The sequence below is a fragment of the Mobula birostris genome, chromosome 21, assembly GCF_030028105.1.
Source record: "Mobula birostris isolate sMobBir1 chromosome 21, sMobBir1.hap1, whole genome shotgun sequence".
In the NCBI taxonomy this organism is placed as follows: domain Eukaryota; kingdom Metazoa; phylum Chordata; class Chondrichthyes; order Myliobatiformes; family Myliobatidae; genus Mobula; species Mobula birostris.
In genome coordinates this window covers 19,482,713-19,504,233 of record NC_092390.1, presented here as the reverse complement: position 1 = coordinate 19,504,233, position 21,521 = coordinate 19,482,713, and the positions used below count along the sequence as shown (strand labels likewise).

Here is a 21,521-nt window from a genome sequence, read left to right as displayed (position 1 = left end):
TGAAAACATTTCAAACAGAAACTTTAGAATTGCATGCTTTAAAGAGGAATAAATATTGTAAATTCGTAAACTACGCCAGGAACAAAAGTAGAAACATTGGAAAGAAAGTTTTCCCATTACCTAGTAATACATGCGTTACAGTCATTTGTTGGCACAACTAATGGAATACTGAGGGCAATTAAGTTATATTTCAGCATCTTAAACAATGGCTTAAAAGTAATGAGTGTCCCGTGTCAATCTTAACCGAAGTACCTCAGCTTTCTGCCCTCCTCGGAAGCTGATCCCATCAGCAATGTGTGTCTGGAATTCGGCAATAGTGTAGTATTCTACTTCAACAGCAGGTGGCTCTGGGGGCTTGGGCAACTGAAATCCCTGGATATTTAAAAAAAGTAAGTGAACACTGGTTAAAATGCTTTCACAGCTGCTGTCATTAGATCTACGTGGAACAAAAGGAAAAGAAAATTTTAAATATTAGCTTTCAATTTATTCAGCTGCATGTATAGGTATATTTTCTCTCCTTCCCGTTCTTAACAATTAATATCTTAGATTTTCAGAATAGTCAAAAAAGTGATTAATTTTTTCTTCAATTTTTTTAATATATTATTTTTTTATTACAAATAAACAAAACAAAAAAAATACAGCACATCCACAAGAACCACGACCTTAACAAAATCAAATTAAATATTGAGCAGCAAAAGGGAGAAAAATATAAAGGCAAAAGTAATTTCTTCAATTTTTTGCAAGAAACTCTATCATCTAATGGTTAGAGTCTAACAAACCATTCCCTGTCTGTCTGTAACAAGGAACTGTTGATATTCTTCTGCTGAGTATCAGGTTCACTTTCTGGAAGGTCACCACCCACTCCAACGGTGCCCTGTGCAGCTCAATCCACAGTCATCGTTATGCACAAAAGGTCAGTGTCCTTAGATCCTGCGCGGAACGACTGGTGGGAATAGTGCATTTTGACTTCTCCCTGCTTTAATCTGAGGTTCCCTCCTGCTTTAAAAAGATCACAGTACCTAAGGAAAACAAGTTAAAGTGTCTTAATGACTACTGACTACTGCCAGTGTCTCTGATATCTACCATCATGAAGTACTTTGAGAGGCTGGTCATGGTACGCATTAACTCCACCCTTCCAGACAGCTGCAACACACTGCAATTTGGCAACCACTATGGCAAACACCACCTTCCTGACCCTACACCATCTCTGCTGCATCTGGACAGTGTGTTCGTTTTATGTTGTGTCGCATCTGGACAGTAAACATATTTACATTAGACTATTGTTTATTGACTACAGCGCTACCTTCAATACAATACTTCCAAGCAAACTGATCTCCAAATTTCTAAACCTGAGACTCAGCACCTCCCTTTGTAACTAGATCCTTGACATATTGATTAACAGACAGCAATCAGTAAGGATAAGCAGTCACACCTCAGCCAAGATTATTTTCAACACTAACAACCCACTAGGCTGTGTCCTCAGTCTACTCGATGACCGTGTAGCTAAATTCTGCTCTAACTCCATCCACAACTCTACATCATGGTGAGCTATATCTCAAATAATAATTGGTCAAAGTACATGAAGGACATAAACAGCTTACAGACATGGTGTCATGATGAGTCAAATCAAGTCAAGTTTACTGTCATTTAACTATATACGTGTATGTAACATATAACCATCTAATGTATATAGAAATGAGATGTTTGTTCGAACCAGGATGTAAAGGACAGTAATACACATAACACATGATAACTTATGAAGGTACAGATAAAAGCTACCAATGAATCACACATAAATATCAAACTAAAGTGTATTAATTTTAAATATTGGAAGGTATGGAACAGATTAACCAGAGACACATTGAATACAATGCGGCTGGGAATTCAGAAGCCTAATGGCCTGGGTGAAAAAACTGTTTCTTATCTGGACCGCTCTTGTTTTATGCATCGCAGACTCCTGCCTAATGGCAGAAAGTCAAACAGAATGCAGGATGGACGGATGGATGGGATCCTTAATAATACTAAGGGACCTGCATATTCAGCGTTCCTGATAAATGTCCCCGATGTATGGTAGGGAGACCCCTATGATCCTCTCAGCTTTTCCTCACAATCCCTTGTACGGATTTCTGGTCCAATGCTTGACTGCATCCCTACCAGATGGAGATGCAACTTGTCAGGATGCTCTCAATGGTGCTCCTGTAAAAAGCTGTTAAGATGGGGGTGGGAGCATTGCTTGCCTCAATCTTCTTAAGAAGTGGAGTTGCCTCTGTGCCTTCTTGTCCAGGGAGGTGATATTAAGGGACCAGGTGAGGTCATCCATGACGTGAACTCCCAGGAACATGGTGCACTTAACTCTCTCTATGGAGAAGCCATGTATTTACCAGGGGGTGGGGGGAGGGGGGAAGGGGGTTGTCTGCACCTTCCTGAAGTCCACAATGATTTCCTTTGTCTTCTCCACGTTCAGGCTTATATCATTCTTCTCACACCAATCTACCAGCTGCTCCACTTCCTCTCTATACTCTGTCTCAGCAGGAACCATCTCTGCTCTTCAAGACTGCTTTGAGCACACTGACTGGCACATGTTCAGGGAGGCTGCAACCAATGGCGACTCTACCAACTTAGAGGAGTACACGGCATCAGTGACTAGCTACATCAGCAACTGTTGACGTCACTGTTTCTAAGACCATCACTACACGCTCTAACCAGAAGCCATGGATGACCGCGGAGATGTGTGTGCTGCTGAGGACCCGTGACTCCGCCTTCTGAGCAAGGCGACAAAGCAGCCCTAACAACAGCGAGGGCCAAACTGTCCCAGGCCATCAGAGAGGCAAAGCGTGCACACGCCCAGCGAATCCACAGCCACTTCCAGGAAAACAGCAACATGAGGCGCATGTGGAAGGGCATTCAGGACATCACCAACTACAAGACAACACCACCTGCCTGTGCTGGTGATGCCTCCCTCCCAGATGCATTGAACAACTTCTACACTCATTTTGAGGCGGAAAATGAAGTGGTGGCGAGGAAGACCACTCCTCCTCCAAATGACCAGGTGCTGTGTCTTACCGTGGTCGATGTGAGGAGAACCCTGTGCAAGGTCAACCCACGGAAGGCTGCTGGACCAGACAATATTCCTGGCAGAGTGCTTAAACGATGTGCAGAGCAGCTAGCAGAGATTCTCACTGATATCTTCAACATCTCGCTGAGCAGCGTCGTCGTTCCTACGTGCTTTAAGGCTGCCACCATCGTCCCCATGCTGAAGAAGTCTTCAGTGTCCTGCTTCAACGACTACCGTCCCGTTGCACTCACATCCATCATAATGAAGTGTTTCGAGAAGCTCGTCATGAGGCACATCAAGACCCTGCCGACCCCCTCACTGGACCCCCTGCAGTTCGCGTACCGTCCCAACCGTTCAACAGAGGACGCCATTGCCATCACCCTCCACCTGGCCCTAACCCACCTGGACAGAAAAGACACGTACATTTGAATGCTGTTCATAGACTTCAGTTCAGCATTCAACATAATCATTCCTCAGAAACTGATTAGAAAGTTGAGCCTACTGGGCCTGAACACCTCCCTCTGCAACTGGATCCTAGACTTCCTGACTGGGAGACCTCAGTCAGTACGGATTGGAAGCAGCATCTCCAACACCATCACATCAAGCGCGGGGGTCCCCCAGGGCTGTGTGCTCAGTCCACTGCTGTTCACTCTGTTGACCCACGACAGTGCTGCAACACACAGCTCAAACCACATCAAGTTCGCCAATGACATGACCGTGGTGGGTCTCATCAGAAAGAACGATGAGTCAGCATACAGACAGGAGGTGCAGCGGCTAACGGACTGGTGCAGAGGCAACAACCTGTCTCTGAATGTGAGCAAAACAAAAGAGATAGTCGTTGACTTCAGGAGGACACGGAGCAACCACTCTCCGCTGAACATCGACCACTCCTCTGTAGAGATCATTAAGAGCACCACATTTTTTGGTGTCCACCTGGCGGAGAATCTCACCTGGTCCTTCAACACCAGCTCCATAGCAAAGAAAGCCCAGCAGCATCTCTACTTTCTGCGAAGGCTGAGAAAAGTCCATCTCCCACCTCCCATCCTCACCACATTCTACAGAGGTTGTATTGAGAGCATCCTGAGCAGCTGCATCACTGCCTGGTTCAGAAATTGCACCATCTCAGATTGCAAGACCCTGCAGTGGATAGTGAGGTCAGCTGAGAAGATCATCAGGGTCCCTCTTCCCGCCATTACAGACATTTACACCACACGCTGCATCCGTAAAGCAAACAGCATTATGAAGGACCCCACGCACCCCTCATACAAACTATTCTCCCTCCTGCCATCTGGTAAAAGGCATCAAAGCATTCAGGCTCTCACAACCAGACTATGTAATAGGTTCTTCCACCAAGCTATCAGGCTCCTCAATACCCAGAGCCTGGACTGACACCAACCTACTGCCCTCTACTGTGCCTATTGTCTTGTTTATTATTTATTGTAATGCTTGCACTGTTTTGGGCACTTTATGCAATCCTGGGTAGGTCTGTAGTCTAATGTAGTTTTTGTGTTGTTTTGCGTAGTTCAGTGTAGTTTTTATATTGTTTCATGTCGCACCGTGGTCCTGAAAAACGTTGTCTCGTTTTTACTGTGTACTGTACTAGCAGTTATGGTCGAAATGACAATAAAAAGTGACTTGACTTGACTCATCATCGTTCATGATAAAGCCAGCTACTGTTGTGTCATCCCCAAACTTGATAACACTGTTTGAGCTGAATCCTGTGACACAGTCACGCATCAGCAGTATGAACAGCTGCGGGCTGAAGGCACAACCTTGAGGGACACCAGTGCTCAGTGTAATGGGACTAGAGATGTTGTTTCCCACACGGACTGACTGTGGCCTTACTGTGAAGAAGTCCAATATCCATTTGCAGAAGGAGGTATTGAGACCCAGCAAGGACAGTTTTCCCATCAGTTTCTGGGGTATGATGATGTTGAATGCTAAAATGAGGTTTATAAACAGCAGTCTGGCATATGATACCCCATTTTCTAGGAGGGACAGGACAGACTGGAGGGAAGAGGCTATTGCATTATCAGTGGATCAATTTGGGCGATAAATGAACTGGAAAGGGTCCAGTGTAGCCAGGAGAAAGGCTTTAATGTGCTTCATCACCAGCCGCTCAAAGCATTTCATAATGGTAGATGTTAATTCCACCAGACTGTAGTCATTTAGACAGGCTACTGTCAGCTTCTTTGGAACTGGAACTTTTCCCTGAACATCACCAAAACAAAAGTGTTGTTTAGTTACTTTAGGGGCATCCTTCTGTTCTGAAGTTGTGCCCTCTGGTCCGAGACTCCCCCACAATAGGAAACATCTGCTCCACGTCCACTCTATCTAGGGCTTTTAATGTATAATAGACTTCCTTAAGACCATATGATATAGGAGCAGAATTAGGTTACTGAGCCCATAGTGTCTGCTCTGCCATTCTATCCTGGCTGATTTATTAACTCCCTCAAACCTATTCTCTTGTCTTCTCCCCACAGCCTTTCATGCCCTGCCTAATCAAGAACCTATCAATCAACCTCTGCTTTAAATATACTCAATGACTTGGCCTCCACAGATTCGCCACCATCTGGCTAAAGATATTCCTCCTCATCGCTGTTTTAAATGGATGTCCCTCTATTCTGAAACTGTGCCCTCTGGTCCTAGACTATAGGAAACATCCTCTCTGCATCCACTCCATCTAAATCTTTCAATATTGACTAGGTTTCAATGAGATTCTCCCTCCTCCCCCCCCCCCCCCCGACAACCACCATTCTTCTAAACTCAAACAAGTACAGACACGCTCCTCATACGTCAACCCTTTCATTCCTGGGAGTATTCTCATCAACCTCCTCTGGATCCTCTCCAATACTAGCAGATCCTTTTTTAGACAAGGGGCCCAAAACTGCTCACCATATTCCAAATATAGTTTGACCAATGCTTTATAAACCCTCAGCATTACATCCTTGCTATTGTACACTAGTCCTCTTGAAATGAATGCTAATGTTACATCTGTCTTCCTTACTACTGACTCAACCTGCAAGTTAAAGAGAATCCTTCACTAAGACTCCCTTTGCACCTCTGATTTCTGAATTTGCTCCCCATTTAGACAATAGTCTACTCCTTTATTTCTTCTAACAAACTGCATGACCAAACACTTCTCTGCACTTCTGATTTTTGGATCACTGGCCTCCCTTCAAGGGGAGATAGGACCTTTACAGATGGGGCAGTCTGCTCTTGAACTGAGAACTGATACCCACATGGGAAATTTTGCTAGTGCTGGTGCTACACAGGGCGGGGTTGGGGTTGGGGGTGGGGTTTAAACTAGTTAAACTAGAATTGCAGGAGGACAAAAACCAGAGAGCCAGAGCAGATAATAGAGTGGAGAAAGATGTTATTGAGCTTACATACAAAGTCAGGAATTGAAACGTTGAGAATGGTGGGACTAACGTTCTGAGCTGTGTCTACTTCAATGCAAGCAGTTTTGTAGGAAAGGGAGATGAGCTTAGGGTAATAATCAACACGTGGAATTATGATTTTGTAGCCATTAGTGAGACTTTGTTGCGGAAGGGGCAGGACTGACAGCTCAACGTTCTCAGGTTGTTTTTGATGTGATAGAGCGGGAGGGATTAAAGGTGAAGGGGTAACATTACTAGTCAGGGAGTGGTCAGACAGGACAGACTGGACAGCTTGTCTACTGAGGATATATGGGTGGAACTGAGGAATACGAAAGGGATGCCTATGTTAATAGCATTATATTATGGACCAGCCAATAGTCAGTGGGATTGGAGGAGCAAATTTGTAGAGAGATCATAGACTGTTGCATGAAAAATAAGGTTATGATAATAAGTGATTTTAATTTTCCACATATTGATTGGGATTCCTGTACTGTAAAAGGGCTGGAAGAAAAAAAGTTTGTCAAATGTTCGGGTAAGTTTCCTTAATCAATACCAGAGGTCCCATCTGGAGACAGTGCAGTACTAGATCTTCTATGAGAAAATGAGACAAGGTAGGTGACAGAAGTGTGTGTAGTGGAACACGGCACCTAGTGATCATAAGCCATTACTTTCAAGATAATTGTGGAGAAGGATAGCTCTGGTCCTTGGGTTGAGATTCTAAGTTGGAGAAATGCCAATTTTGATGGTATCAGAAAGGATGTGGCAAATGTGGATTGTGACAGGTTGTTTTCTCCCAAAGATGTGCGTGGTAAGTGGGAGGCCTGCAAAGGTGAAATTTTGAGAGTAAGGAGTTTGTATATTCCTATCAGAAAAAAAAGAAAGGGTAACGGATGTAGGGAAACTTGGTTTTTGAGAGATATTTAGGGTCTAATTAAAATAAAGGAGGTGCATAGCAGATATAGAGAGGAAGGAAGAAATGAGTACATAAGGTGTATAACAAATGCAACAGAAGGAAATCAGGAGGGCTAAAATAAGGCATTAGGTTCCTCAAGCAGTCATGGTGAAGGAGAATTCTAAGATGCTACAGATATATTAAGAGCAAAAGGATAGCAATGAACAAAATTGGTCCTCTTGAAGATCAGAGTGATCATCTATGCATGTAGCCAAAAGAGACGGGATATCTTAAATGAATTCTTTTGCATCTGTAGTTACCCAAAACACTGGCATTTACTTGGGACTTGGGCACAGAGTCTATAGACATGAGGCAAAACAGCATTGAGGTCATGGACAATATACAGATTACAGAGGATGAGGTGTTTGCTGTCTTGCAGCAAGTTAGGGCAAGTAACTCCCCAGAGCCTGTCAAGTTTTTTTTTTCCCCTTAGACCTTGTGGCAGGCTAGTGTAGAAATATCACAGGGCCCCTAGCAGAGATATTTCAAACATCCTTAGCAACATGTGAGGAGCCAGAGGATTGGAGGTTAGCTAATGTTGTTCTGTTAAAGAAATGCACTAAAAATAAGCCAGGAATTTACAAGACGATGAGCCTGACATCAGTACTGGGTAAGTCACTGGAAGGTATTCTAAGTGACCGGATGTATAAGCATTTGTATAGAGAGGACTGATAAGGGATAGACAACATGGCTTTGAACATGGTAGGTCATGTTTAAGCAATTTTATGCAGTTTTTCATGGAAGTTACCAGGAAAGTTGATGAAGGCAAGGCAGTGGATGTTGTCTATGTGGACCTTTTGCAAGTAATTTGACAAGGCCCCACACAAAAGGTTGGTCAGGAAGGTTCAGTTGCTTGGCATTCAGCATGAGGTAGTAAATTGGATTAGATATTGGCTTCATGGGAGAAACCAGAGACTAGTAGGAGATGGAGGCCTGTGACTAGTGGTATGCCTCAGGGATCAGTGCAGGGTCTGTTGATATTTGTCATATATAGCAACAACCTAAATGATAATGTTGTCAACTGGATGAGTAATTTTGAGAAAGACACCAAAAATTGGGAGGGGGTAGTGGACAGGGAAGAAGGCAATCAAATCTTGTAGTGGGCCAGCTGAAAAAAGTGGGAAATGGCAGATGGAAATTAAAGCACTAAAGTGTGTGAGGTGTTTTACTTTGGGAGGACAAACCAGGGTAGAACTTACATGATGATCTGCAGGGCACTGAGGCAAGTGGTAGAACACAGAGATCTGGGAATATAGATCTACAATTGCTTGTAAATGGTGTCACAGGTAGATAGGGTCGTAAAGAGAGCTTCTGACACAATGACCTTCAGAAACCGAAGTATTAAGTACAGGAGTTGGATTGTGATGAAGTTGTATGAATTGTTGGTGAGGTCTAATTTCGAGTATTCTATTCAGTTCCGGTCACCTTACTTCAATAAAGATACTAATAAGACTGAAAGATTGCAGAGACAATTTACAAGGATGTTGCCAGAACTTGAGGACCTGAGTTTTAGGGAAAGGTTGAATAGGTTAGGACTCTACTCATTAGAACGTAGGACATTGAGGGGAGATTTGAAAGAGGTATACAAAATTATAAGGGCTATAGATAAGGTGAAAACAAACATGCTTTTTCCACTGAGGTTAAGTAAGACTACAACTAGAGGTCAGTAGTTAAGGGTGAAAGTTGAAATATTTATGGGGAACATGAGAGGTAATTTCTTCACTCAGAGATTGGTGAGAGCGTGGAACAAGCTGCCAGCGTAAACTGTGGATGTGTGTTCAGTTTCAACATTTCAGAGAAATTCGGATAGGTACATGGATGGGAGGGGTATGAAGGGCTACATTCTGGGTGATGGTCGATGGGACTAGGCAGATTAATAGTTCAGCACAGAGACTAGATGGGCCAAAGAACCTGTTTTTGTGCTGTTGTGCTCTATGACTCTCACTGCTAACACCTCCACCATCTCTTCAGCTACTTCCTTCAGAACTCTGGAGTGTAGTCCATCTGGTCCAGGTGACTCATCTGTCTTCAGACCTTTCAGCTTCCTATGCACCTTCTCCTTAGTAGTAGTACCCACCCTCATGCCTGCTCCCGACTCTCTCCAATTTCTGGCTACTACTGGTGTCTTCCACTGTTGGTGAAAACTGATAAAAAAACATAGATTCATCCACCATTTCTTTGTCAGCCATTACTACCTCTCCAGCACCATTTTCCAGCAGTCCGATATTCACCCTTGCTTCTGTTTTACTCTTCATACACTCAGTGGCACTTTATTATGTATCTCCTGCACCTAATAACGTGGCCACTGAATGTATACTTGTTATTTGTGGACTGTTGCTGCTGTAGCCCGTCCACTTCAAGGTTCTATGTGTTATGTGTTCAGAGATGCTCTTTTACACACCACCGTTGTAATGTGAGGCCATCTGAGTTACTGTCGCCTTCCTATCAGCTTGAACCAGCTTGACCATTCTGCTGTAATCTCTCTCAATAACAAGGCATTTTTCCCCTCAGAGCTGCTGCTCACCAGACTTTTTTTTTTTGTTTTTCACACCATTTTCTGTAAACTCCAGAGACAATTGTGCACGTAGTAGCTTTAGAGATCCTCAAACCACCCCAACAGGGAGCATCAGTCATCCACAGTCAAAGTCATGAAGATCACATTTCTTCCCCATTCTGATGTTCGGTCTGAACAACAATTGGACCTCTTTGACCATGTCTGCATGCTTTTATGTATTGAGTTGCTGCCACATGATTGGCGGATTAGATATTTGCAATTATATCCCAGGAAGCTCAAAAAAAGCTTCTATTCTACTGTTATAAGGCTAGTGAATTGTTCTAAAATGCTAGAAAATCTCAGCAGGTCAAGCAGTAGAAAGAGAAACAGTCAATGTTTCAGAATAAAGACCCTTCATTTGAACAGAGAATGAGAATCTATTTTATTTTTATATTAAAAATAAATTCTGTGTTGAAGAAACATCTTTAACAAAGAGGTCATTTGAACTGCAAGATGCCGTTTCAGATCGATTCATCACACGTTCATTGAAACATACAGTGAAATGTGTCCTCTGCATTAACAATCAACACACCTAGAAATATGCTAGAGCAGCCTGCAATTATTGCCACACATTCTAGTGCTAACATAGCACGCCCACAATGTTTTGCAGAACAACACAGAATACAATAAACAGCAGCAGCAAAAGAAGCCCCTGTCCTTCCTCCCAACACCTCCCCTCCCCACACACTTACAGACAACCCTCCAACTCCAAGACAGGCCTCTGGGTCTCCAGTCTCCGGCTTCGACTTCCGGGTTTTGACCTTCAGTATCAACCTCCAGACTAGACTCTGAACTGTGGCTCTAACTCTGGACACGCTGACTGACTGACCCTCAAGCTTCCTCATGCCTCCTGCTCACACAGAAATCCAATCCGAGGACCAAGTGATTTGGGGCAGCCCAACATCCACATATGTCCTTTGTCACATGTTTGCATTGCTGGCTTTTGAGCATGGAGTACAGATTTAGTCTTGGATGTCCTTCATTTCATGTTGTTGTAATCTTGAACTAAAAGCACTGTTGGTGTTTATCGAAAATTCCCTTAATTAACAGTTAGACAGAGTCATTCACTGCCGGCTTTGCAATATCCAGTTCACTGCTGTTCCCTGGGGATGAGGTACAGGAATCTGACTTATGGGTATGACATTTTTTTTTTTTTAAGGTGATCATATGACAGGAAATTAAACTCCGTACATACCATGCTGACTTCTCTGCGTGGTGGTGGCTTCTGCCTTAGGTTTGGGGAACCTGTGTAAAATAAAATGGAAATTTAAAAATTGCAGAGAAATCTGAAACAAAAACAGAAAATGCTGGAAAAGCTCAGCAGATCAAGTAGTGAAAAGAAAAACAGTTAACATTTCAAATTGATGACCCTTCATGTGAACAGAGAACGAGAATCTATTTTATTTTTATAATATAAATAAATTGTGTTGAAGAAACATTTCTAACAATGAGGTTATTTGAACGGCAAGCTACCCCTTCAGATTTATTTATCACATGTACATTGAAACAAACAATGAAATGTGTCGACACACCTAGAAATATGCTAGGGCAGTCTATAAGTGTCACTACACATTCTAGTGCCAACATAGTATGCTCACAATGTTTGGCAGAATATCACAGAACACAACAAGTACCAAACATCAACAGCAAAAGAAGCCTCTTTCCTCACTCTCAACCCCCACACAATCTTCTAACTCCAAGGCAGTCTGCTGGGCCTCCACTCTGAAGTCTCTGGCCTTGACTTACAGGTTTTGAACTTCAGTATTGACCTCCAGGCTAGCTGATGATAGGACCCTGAACTTCAGGCTCTACCGCAGAGCATGCTGACCGGCCCTCATGCTTTCTTGTGCCTCCTGCTCATACGGACATTCAATCCCAGGACCCAGTGACCTAGGGCAGCCCAACATCCACAGATGTCCTTCATCACACATTCGCATCACTGGCTTTTGAGCAAGGAGTGCAGGCCTAGTCTCGGGTGTCCTTCACCTGCATGTCCACAGCACCAGCCTTCAAGTGCACAGCACATCAGTGATGCTCACATCACTAGACTTAAAGGGCAGAGTGTAGGCCTAGTCTCCAGATGCCCTTCATGGATCCTTGGCTGGAATACCGAGGTGATATGGATTGACAGAAGTAAATATTAACAAAAGCAGCACATGAAATGATACTATCACTTAGAAAATCTCAAGTAATAGAACTAGTTTGGATGAAGCTACCACTAAAAGGGCAAAGGTTTCAAGTTGCAAAGAGGAATGAAAATAGCACAGTATAAACCAAGTAATTAGGTGTGTATGTAACAAGGGTAATACAATGGTTATGAGGGAGTTTTTAAATCTAGAATATAGTAATGAGAAAGAATTAACTGGAAATCTGGTAATTCAGAGGACTTTAGGTAACAGTGGCCTCAATATAAAACCAATGTCTTAATTCTCAAATACAACAAATTACAAAGGCATGAGGTGAAGTTTGGTTTAATAGGTTGGGAGTATACATTAAAAAGCATGCTGGTAAACCAGCTATGGCTAACTTTTAAAGAATTAATATGTAGAGTTATTGACTGGTGGTGTAGTGGCATCAGCACCGGACTTTGAGGCAAATGATCCTGGATTCAAGTCTGGCCAGCTCCTTGCACACCTTCCATCCGTGATGGGTTGAGTGTGGAGCTACCAATTTGACCTCATGAAAAACAGACAAAATACTAAAGAAACGGCAAAGGGTGCTGCTTGATGCACCGCAAGGTGCGGAGAGGAATAACAACAATGATGTAGGGTTATAGAGATATACAGCATAGAAACAATCCATCAACCCACTGAGTCTGCACCAACCATAAACCACCCATTTTCATTATTGTGATATTACTATCATTTTATTTAAATTCTACCTGCATTTCATCCACACTATTCCTCTCCCTCCATCTCCAACCCAGATTCTACCACTCACTCTAGGGGCAACTTAAAACAGCCAATTAATCTACTAGTCATAGCTTTAGTACAATGAGTTTGTATAGGGCAGAAACATGCAGCTTAGAAACTGGCCCTGACAGCCCACCTCAGTTATGTGACAATGGTGCTCATCTACAGTATTGTCACTTGCATTAGGCTCATAACTGCCTACTTCTTTCCTATACAAATACTTGTTAAAATGCCTTTTAAACATTGCAACAAGGTCTGCTACCACAGGCAGCTCGTGCCAAATATTTACTGCCCTCTGTGAGAGAAACTTTGCCCTCAAATCTCATTTAAATTTCTTTCCTTGCACCTTAATCATATATCTCTAGCTCTGGACTCTACTGCCACTGGGGAAAAAAGTCTCTACCCTGTGTGTCCCTGAAACTTTTGTAAAATTCCATTAGATCACCTTTGAGCCACTTACATTCCAGTGAAAATAAGCCCAGCTTATCTAATATTAGTTACTATTATCTACAGAATTACAGTGGAGAAAAGGGAACCACAGAGGCCTGAGAGAAGAGCAAGCCAAAGTTGACTGGAAGGGAACACTAGCAGGTATGACAGTAGAACAGTAATGGCTGGAGTTTCTGGAAGCAATTTAGAAGGTTCAGGATTGAAACACCCCAAAGATGAAGAAGCATTCTAAGTTGAGGATGTGGCTCCCATTGCTGACAAGGGAAGCCAAAGACAGCACAAAAGCAAAAGAAAGGGACTATAATATAGCAAAAATAAATGGGAAACTGGAGGATTAGAAGCTCCTAAAACAGTTAAAAACATAAGGAGAGAAATAAAAGGTGTGAGAGTGGATATTGCACCACCAGAAAATGCTGTTGGAGAGGTAGTAATGGAGGACAAAGAAACAGCAGACAAACTCAAGTATTTTGCATCAGTCTTCATTGTGGAAGACACTAGTGGTATGCCAGATATTCGAGCGTGTCAGTGGGCAGAAATGAGTCTGTTATTACTAAGGAGAAGCTGCTTGGGGAGCTGAAAGGTTCGAAGGTAGATTTTACTTGCTCTTCTGCGAATGTCTATTCCTTTCACTGCGCCACCAAAGCTGTGAACTCATCCAGCTGCTATGCATTTCTGCCCCACTGGTATGATGGACTGGGGACTAAGGCTTGGGGCCTACTCCAGGAGTAGATCTCAGACTCAGTTTGGTTCGGAAGGCTGTTAGCTTGCTTCTGTTGTTTGCACGATGTGTGTTTACTTTTCTCACTTTCTCTGCACGGTGGTTTTTGGTTGTTTTTTTAATTGCGTTATTTGGGTTTCTTACTTTGTGGCTGCCTATAAGCAGACAAATTTCAAGGTGTATAATTTATACATTCTTTGATAAGTAAGATGTGATTTGTGCCTTGCATTGATTAGCAGGTTAATATAGATTCCTCACATACAGAAAAAAATACTGTCTAACTTTTAAGAAATTACACAGATATCTTGTGGTTAACACCAAAGACACAGAAAACTTCCTGCAAATACTGGAGAACTACAACTTTATTAGCAAAAGAATTAAAAAGAAAATGCAGGAAGGTGATAAATCGCCTAAAACTGATGAACTGCATTTTAGAGTTTTGAAGATGTTGTTGATGGACATAGCTGATGCAATGGTTGTCACATTCCAACAATCCTTCGAACTGCAACAGTTCCCACAGATACAAAGCTACCAAAATCAATCACACTATATAAGGAAATAGGGAAAAAGAAATTAGAGGTAGATTGCATCATTTGGAGGGAAGATGCTGGAATATATTATCATGAGGTGAAAACTGCAATTGGAAGATATTAATAGGATTTCACCATTTCAACTTGTATACATAAAAGGAAAAGCATGTTTGACGTATCTATTAGAAACTTCTCAGGTGTGTAACCAGCAGATGAGATGACAGTGAAACAGTTGATACAGATTGTTTGGACATGGGATACTTTCAAATGAACTACTGTGGAACTAGAGATGCTTGATTAAATCTTTCAAGATACCATTTACACTGATTGTAAAAACTCAGATTGGGGACATAAGCCTGAAAATGCAGTTGCTCCAGTCACCATCCTAATGAAAAACTTTTGAAACCATGAAATCTCGTATTCTGAGCTGTTACTGCCCAACATTACTTGCATGTTGAACAAATGTGCAAGTAAACATGATTTTAGTTCAAGACGCTACCCAATAATAAACATTCTGGCAACACACACAAGAAATGCTGGTGGAACGCAGCAGGCCAGGCAGCATCTATACCAAGAGGTACAGCCGACGTTTCAGGCCAGGACCCTTCGTCAGGACTAACTGAAAGAAGAGATAGTAAGAGATTTGAAAGTAGGAGGGGGAGAGGGAGATCCAAAATGATAGGAGAAGACAGGAGGGGAGGGGTGGATCTAAGAGCTGGAAAGTTGATTAGCAAAAGGGATACCAGACTGGAGAAGGGACAGGATCATGGGGCGGGAAGCCTGGGGAGAGAGAGAAGGGGGAAGGGGAGCCCGGAGGGTGGAGCGCAGGCAAGGAGTTATAGTGAGAGAGACAGAGGGAGAAAAAAGAGAGAAAAAAAAGGGGGAAAAAAATACCAGTGCGGCCTTCTATGTATTGGTGAGACCCGACGCAGGGAGACTGTTTCGCTGAACACCTGCACTCTGTCCACCAGAGAAAGCAAGATCTCCCAGTGGCCATACATTTTAATTCCACGTCCCATTCTCATTCTGATATGTCTATCCATGGCCTCCTCTACTGTCAAGATGAAGCCACGCTCAGGTTGGAGGAACAACACCTTATATTCCGTCTGGGTAGCCTCCAACCTGACGGCCTGAATATTGACTTCTCTAACTTCCGTTAATGTCCCTCCTCCCCTTCACACCCCATCCCTTATTTATTTATTTAATATATTTTTTCCTCCCCCTTTTTTTCTCTCTCTCTCTTTTTTTCTCCCTCTGTCCCTCTCACTATAACTCTTTGCCTGCTCTCCACCCTCCGGGCTCCGCTCCCCCCTTCTCTCTCTCTCCCCAGGCTTCCCGCCCCATGATCCTCTCCCTTCTCCAGTCTGGTATCCCTTTTGCCAATCAACTTTCCAGCTCTTAGATCCACCCCTCCCCTCCTGTCTTCTCCTATCATTTTGGATCTCCCCCTCCTCCTCCTACTTTCAAATCTCATACTATCTCTTCTTTCAGTTAGTCCTGATGAAGGGTCCCGGCCGGAAATGTCGACTGAACCTCTTCCTATAGATGCTGCCTGGCCTGCTGCGTTCCACCAGCACTTTTTGTGTGTGTTGCTTGAACTTCCAGCATCTGCAGATTTCTTCATGTCTGTGTTTTTATAAACATTATGGAATGTTTTTAGTTCTTATGGAAAAGGAAATATTTTCAATGCTGTACCTATCTCTGCTCTCTGTGGAGCGATCCTGGCCACAGCTGGGGATCCTGGTGTGGCTCGGCTGAGCCTCTTTTCTGTTGCCACTAATGTTGTTGCTTCACCATTGGACTGCTCACAAGGCAGTGGAAGGCTGATCTCTTTTGCAGTAAGTGGAGGGTGATCATAACATTTGGATTCATTTTCTGTCTGAATGTCTTTCTCACTGCTTGTCTTCTTGTTCAACAGATTACTGATTTCCATTATGTTCCCAATTATCTCCACCGGGCCATTAACAGGCTTTTTCCTTGGAGAAAGTTCATCTTTGACTTTTCTCAGATAGGATGCTGGTGCCCATCCCTCCTTGCCCTGATATCTGGGGAAAAAAGATTACACACTTACAAAGAGTATTTTTTTTCACTTTTGCCTCAATTACAGTAAATATCAGTCCTTTAGCAATCACACTGAAACTAAACAAAACAGCAATTCAACCATTCAATCACAGCTATTTCTAAAGATTCCCCCCCCCCCACCTACAAGAAACAAAATAGTCATGGAATCAAAATAGTCATAAAGAGATAGAGAGTTCAATGTATCATGGCAACAACCCACTGAGTGTGCAGCAACCACCAACTTCCATATAACCGTAAGATATAGAAGCAGAATTAGGCCATTTGGCCCATCGAGTCTGCTCCGCCATTTCATCATGGCTGATCTATTTTTTCTCTCAGTCCCAAACTCCTACCTTCCCCCCATATCCCTTCATGCCCTGACCAATCAAGAATCTATCAGCCTTTGACTTAAATATATGTAAAGACTTGGCTTCCACAGTCACCTGTGGCAATGAATTCCACATATACACCAGTCTCTGGCTAAAGAAATTCCTCTTCATTTCCATTCTAAAAGGATGCGCTTCTATTTTGAGGCTGTCTCATGTGGTCCTAGACTCTTCCACCACAGGAAACATCCTCTCCACATCCACTCTATCAAGGCCTTCCAACATTCGATAGGTTTTAATTAGGTCACCCCTCATGCTTCTGAATTCTAGTGAATACAGGCCCAGAGCCATCAAACACACTTCATATGACAAGCCGTTCAATCCTGGAATCAGTTTTCTGAACCTCCTTTGAACTCTTAGAGTGTCAGCACATCCCTTCTAAGATAAGGGGCCCAAAACGCGAAGCCTCCCCATGCTTTATAAAGTCTCAACATTACTTCCTTCTTGAAATGAATGCTAACATAGCATTTGCCTTCCTCACCACAGACTCAACCTGCAAATTAACCTTCAGGGAATCTTGCACCAAGGACTTCCAAGCTCCTATGTGCCTCGGTTTTTGAATTTTCTTTCCATTTAGAAAATAGTCTACCCCTTTATTCCTTCTACCAAATTGCATGACCATCCACAACCCTACATTCCATCTGCCACTTCTTTGCCCATTCTCCTAATCTAAGTCCTTCTGTAGCCTCTCTACTCCCTCAAGACTACCTGCCCCTCTTTGTATCATTCACAAACTTTACAACTAAGTCACCAATTCTATCATCTAAGTCATTGACATATAATATAAAAAGAATTGGTCCCAACACAGACCCCTGTGGAACACCACTAGTCACTATCAGTCAACCAGAAAAGGCTCCGTTTATTCCCAGTTTTTGTCTCCTACCAAAGAGCCAATACTCTATCCACGCTGGTATATTTCATGTAATAACATAAGTGGTTTCATGAGCAGCACCTTGTTGAAGGCCTTCTGAAAATCAAAGTACACAACATCAACCAATTCTTCTTTGTCTATCCTGCTTGTTATTTCTTCAAAGAATTCCAGCAGATTTGTCAGGCAAGATTTTCCCTTGAGGAAAGCATGCTAACTACGGACTTGCCTCCAAGTACCCCGAAACCATATTTTTAACAGTTGACTCCAACATCTTCCCAACCCCTGAGGTCAAACAAGCTGGCCTATAATTTCCTTTCTTCTGCCTTTCTCCCTTTTGGAAGAGTACAGCAACATTTGCAGTTTAGACAAGAAAATCTACAGATGCTGTAAATCCAAGCAATACACACAAAATGCTGAAAGAGCTCAGCAGGTCAGGCAGCATCAATGGAAAAGAGTAAACAGTCAGTGTTTCTAGCAGAGACCCTTCATCGGGACTGGAAAAGAAGATGAGAAGTTACAGCAAGAAGGTGGGGGGAGAAGAGGAAGCAACCATCAACTACCATACTATACTAGGGAGTACCTACGTGACTTCCTTGTCCATTCATCCCTCCCCACTGATCTACCTCCTCGTACTTATCCTTGCAAGCAAAACAAGTGCCATACCTACACCTCCTCCCTCACTACCATTCACAGTCCCAAACAGTCCTTCCAGGTGATCCCAGTGTGGGCTCCTGTACACTCAGACCCCGCTTAATGCTGAGGATGCATTCCTTGGAGGTGAGTGCTATGTAAATCACCGCTATGCGGAGTGATTATAACATTATGGAAATGGACATGAATGTCCAATAAAAAAAATTCAAATACCAAATATATGTTATTTTATGTATACACAGTAATTCGTGGAGTAACAAATTTGTAAATAGGCCTAACCTGTACATCAGTGGAGCAGCAACCCATCGCAGCAGCAGCAGAGGGAAGTAGGTGGTGGTTACATCTTAGAGGAGGGACCAGGCTTTGATCTTGTCTGCATTCTTTTTATAATTGTTCTGATCATCGATGTAACCAATCTCAAAGAGGTGCCAACATCAAGCTGACGCTCACCAGCTTCCAAACGCCATTTCACTTGCAGTTTCACATCCATGTTAAAGCTTTTCCTAGACACCTTAGATGCACTACCCTCACTGGAAGTTACAGGCCGTTTTCCAGAAATTATGGGTGAAAAAAAATTGAATAAATTGGTGAGGGAGCAAGGTTTACACAGGCAGGGGAGGCAGAGCAGGAACTAATATGTGATTGGCTGTGAGTGGCTCAGAGCATATGTAAAGTGCTGTTACTGACTGAATGTTTACTGTAATGGTGGCCGCTCTTGAGAAGGTTTAAGTGTTGTTTAGAAAGAATTTTTATCATTTAAAAAAAGTTTCCATAAAGAATTGAATAACCAAATTCAATCAGCACTATGCAGGGTAGTGTTATGTGGGGTTTGAGTGTATACTGGTGAGACCCGACATAGACTGGGAGACCGCTTCACTGAGCACCTATGCTCCATCTGCCAGAAAAAGCAGGATGTCCCGGTGGATACCCATTTCAATTCTACTTCCCATTCTGATATGTCAGTCCATGGCCTTCTCTACTGCCACAACGAGGATACTCAGGTTAGAGGAGCAACATCTTATATTCCGTCTGGGTACCCTCCAACGTGATGGCAGGAACATCCATTTCTTGGACTTCCAGTAATTGCCACCCCCCATGGTCACCATTCCCATTTCCCTCTCTCATCTGCCCATCACTTCTCTCTGGTGCTCTTCCTCCTTGGAACTTTCTTCCATGGTCTTCTACCCTTATCAGATTCCCCCTTCTCCAGTCTTTTATCCCTTTCTCCTATCAGCTTCTCAGCTCTTTAATTCACCCCTGCCCCTCTCCCAGTTTCACCTAGCACCTTGTAATGCTTCTTTCCCCTCACCACCTTCTTGTTCCAACTGTATCTTTTTTCTCAGTCCTGATGAAGGGTGTCGGCTCAAAGTGTCAACTGTTCACTCTTTTCCATAGATGCCGCCTGGCCTGCTGAGTTCCTCCAGCATTTTGTGTGATAGTTGTAATTTTCTATTTTTCTGGAACCATTCCAGAAAATAGTGATTCTTGAAAGAGCATTACTAATGATCCACAATTTCTTCATTCACCTCTTTCAGAATCCTGAGGTGTACACCATTTGGTCCAGGTGACTTATCTACCTTCAGATCTTTCAGTTTCCCAAGAACCTCCTCCCTAGTAACGGCAAATTCACACACTACTGACCCCTGACACTCTGGAACTTTCAGATTATTTCTAGTGTCTTCCACAGTGAAGACTGATGCAAAATACTTATTCAGTTTGTCCACCATTTTTTTGCCTCCCATTACTACCTCTCCAGCATCGTTTTCCATCTGTCCGATATCCAGTCTCACCTCTCTTCTACACTTTATGTATTGAAGTATCTTTTGGTATCCTCTTTAATATTTTTGCCTAGCTTACTTTCATATTCCATTTTTTTCTTCTTAATGACTTTTTAGTTGCCTTCTGTTGGTTTTCAAAAACTTTTCAATCTAACTTCCCACTAATTTTTACTCTATTATATGCCTTGTCTTTGGCTTTTACGTTGGCTTTGATATTTCTTGTTAGCCATGGTTGTGTCATCTTCCTCTTTGGGATGTACTGTAAATATCCTGTGCCTTCTGAATTGTTTCCAGATATTCCAGCCATTGCTGTTCACCAACATTTCTACCAGTGTTCTTTGCCAATAAGTTTTGGCCAACTCCTCTCTCATGCCTCTGTAATTCCCTTTAGTCCACTGTAATACTGATACATCTGACTTTAACTTCTCTTTCCCAAATTTCAGGGTGAATTATCATATTATGATAATTAATATCATATTATGATCACTTGCCCCTAAGGGTTCTTTTACCTTAAGTTCTCTAATCAATTCTAGTTCATTGCACAACACTTAATCAGAATAGTTTATCCCCTAGTGGGCTCAACCATTTCATAGGCATTCTAGAAATTCCTCCTCTTGGGATTCAGCACCAACTTGATTTTCTCAATCTACCTGCATACTGAAATCCCTCATGACTGTACCCCTTTGGCATGAATTTGCTATCTCCCGTTGTAATTTGTAGACCACACTCTTACTACTGTTTGGGGGTCTGTATTACCCTTACAGTTCCTTAGCTCCACCCACAACGTTTCAACACCTTTCAACCTGCGTCACTTCTTACTCACTAAAAAACCTGTGCCAACCAACTGGCAGGAAGGTTCAAGAACATTTTCAATCTCGCACTGCTGCAGTTGGAGGTTCCCACCTGCTTCAAAAGGGCAACAATCACACCAGTGCCCAAAAAGAGCAAGAAGAGCTGCCTCAACGACTATCACCTAGTTGCACTCATATCTACTGGGATGAAATGCTAGAATCAACTCCTGCCTAAGCAAGGACCTGGACCTGCTGCAATTTGCCTATCACCACAATACAGAGAATACAATCTCACTGGCTCTCCTCTTGGCCTTAGACCACCTGGACAACAGCAATACTTACACCAGGCTTCTGTTTATTCATTACAGCTCAGCGTTCAACATCATCATCAGAACCTCAATACAAATCAACAAGTGTCAAAACCTGGGTCTC

At 42.8% G+C, this 21,521-nt stretch overlaps 1 protein-coding gene across 8 annotated transcripts in view; it reads right to left on the bottom strand.

Moving 5' to 3' along the window:
* Positions 1-21,521, bottom strand: part of sh3pxd2aa (SH3 and PX domains 2Aa) — a 315,062-nt gene that overhangs the window by 14,868 nt on the left and 278,673 nt on the right. For all 8 annotated transcript variants that reach the window (XR_011882687.1, XR_011882688.1, XR_011882689.1 and 5 more), the window contains 3 exons: positions 16,247-16,596; positions 11,137-11,186; positions 253-372 (listed from right to left, as the gene is read on the bottom strand). Coding sequence is in view for 5 of the 8 variants with exons in the window: in XM_072239102.1 (XP_072095203.1) it covers positions 253-372; positions 11,137-11,186; positions 16,247-16,596 (520 nt within the window). In the remaining 3 variants the exon portion in view is untranslated. The remainder of the gene's footprint in view (positions 1-252; positions 373-11,136; positions 11,187-16,246; positions 16,597-21,521) is intronic.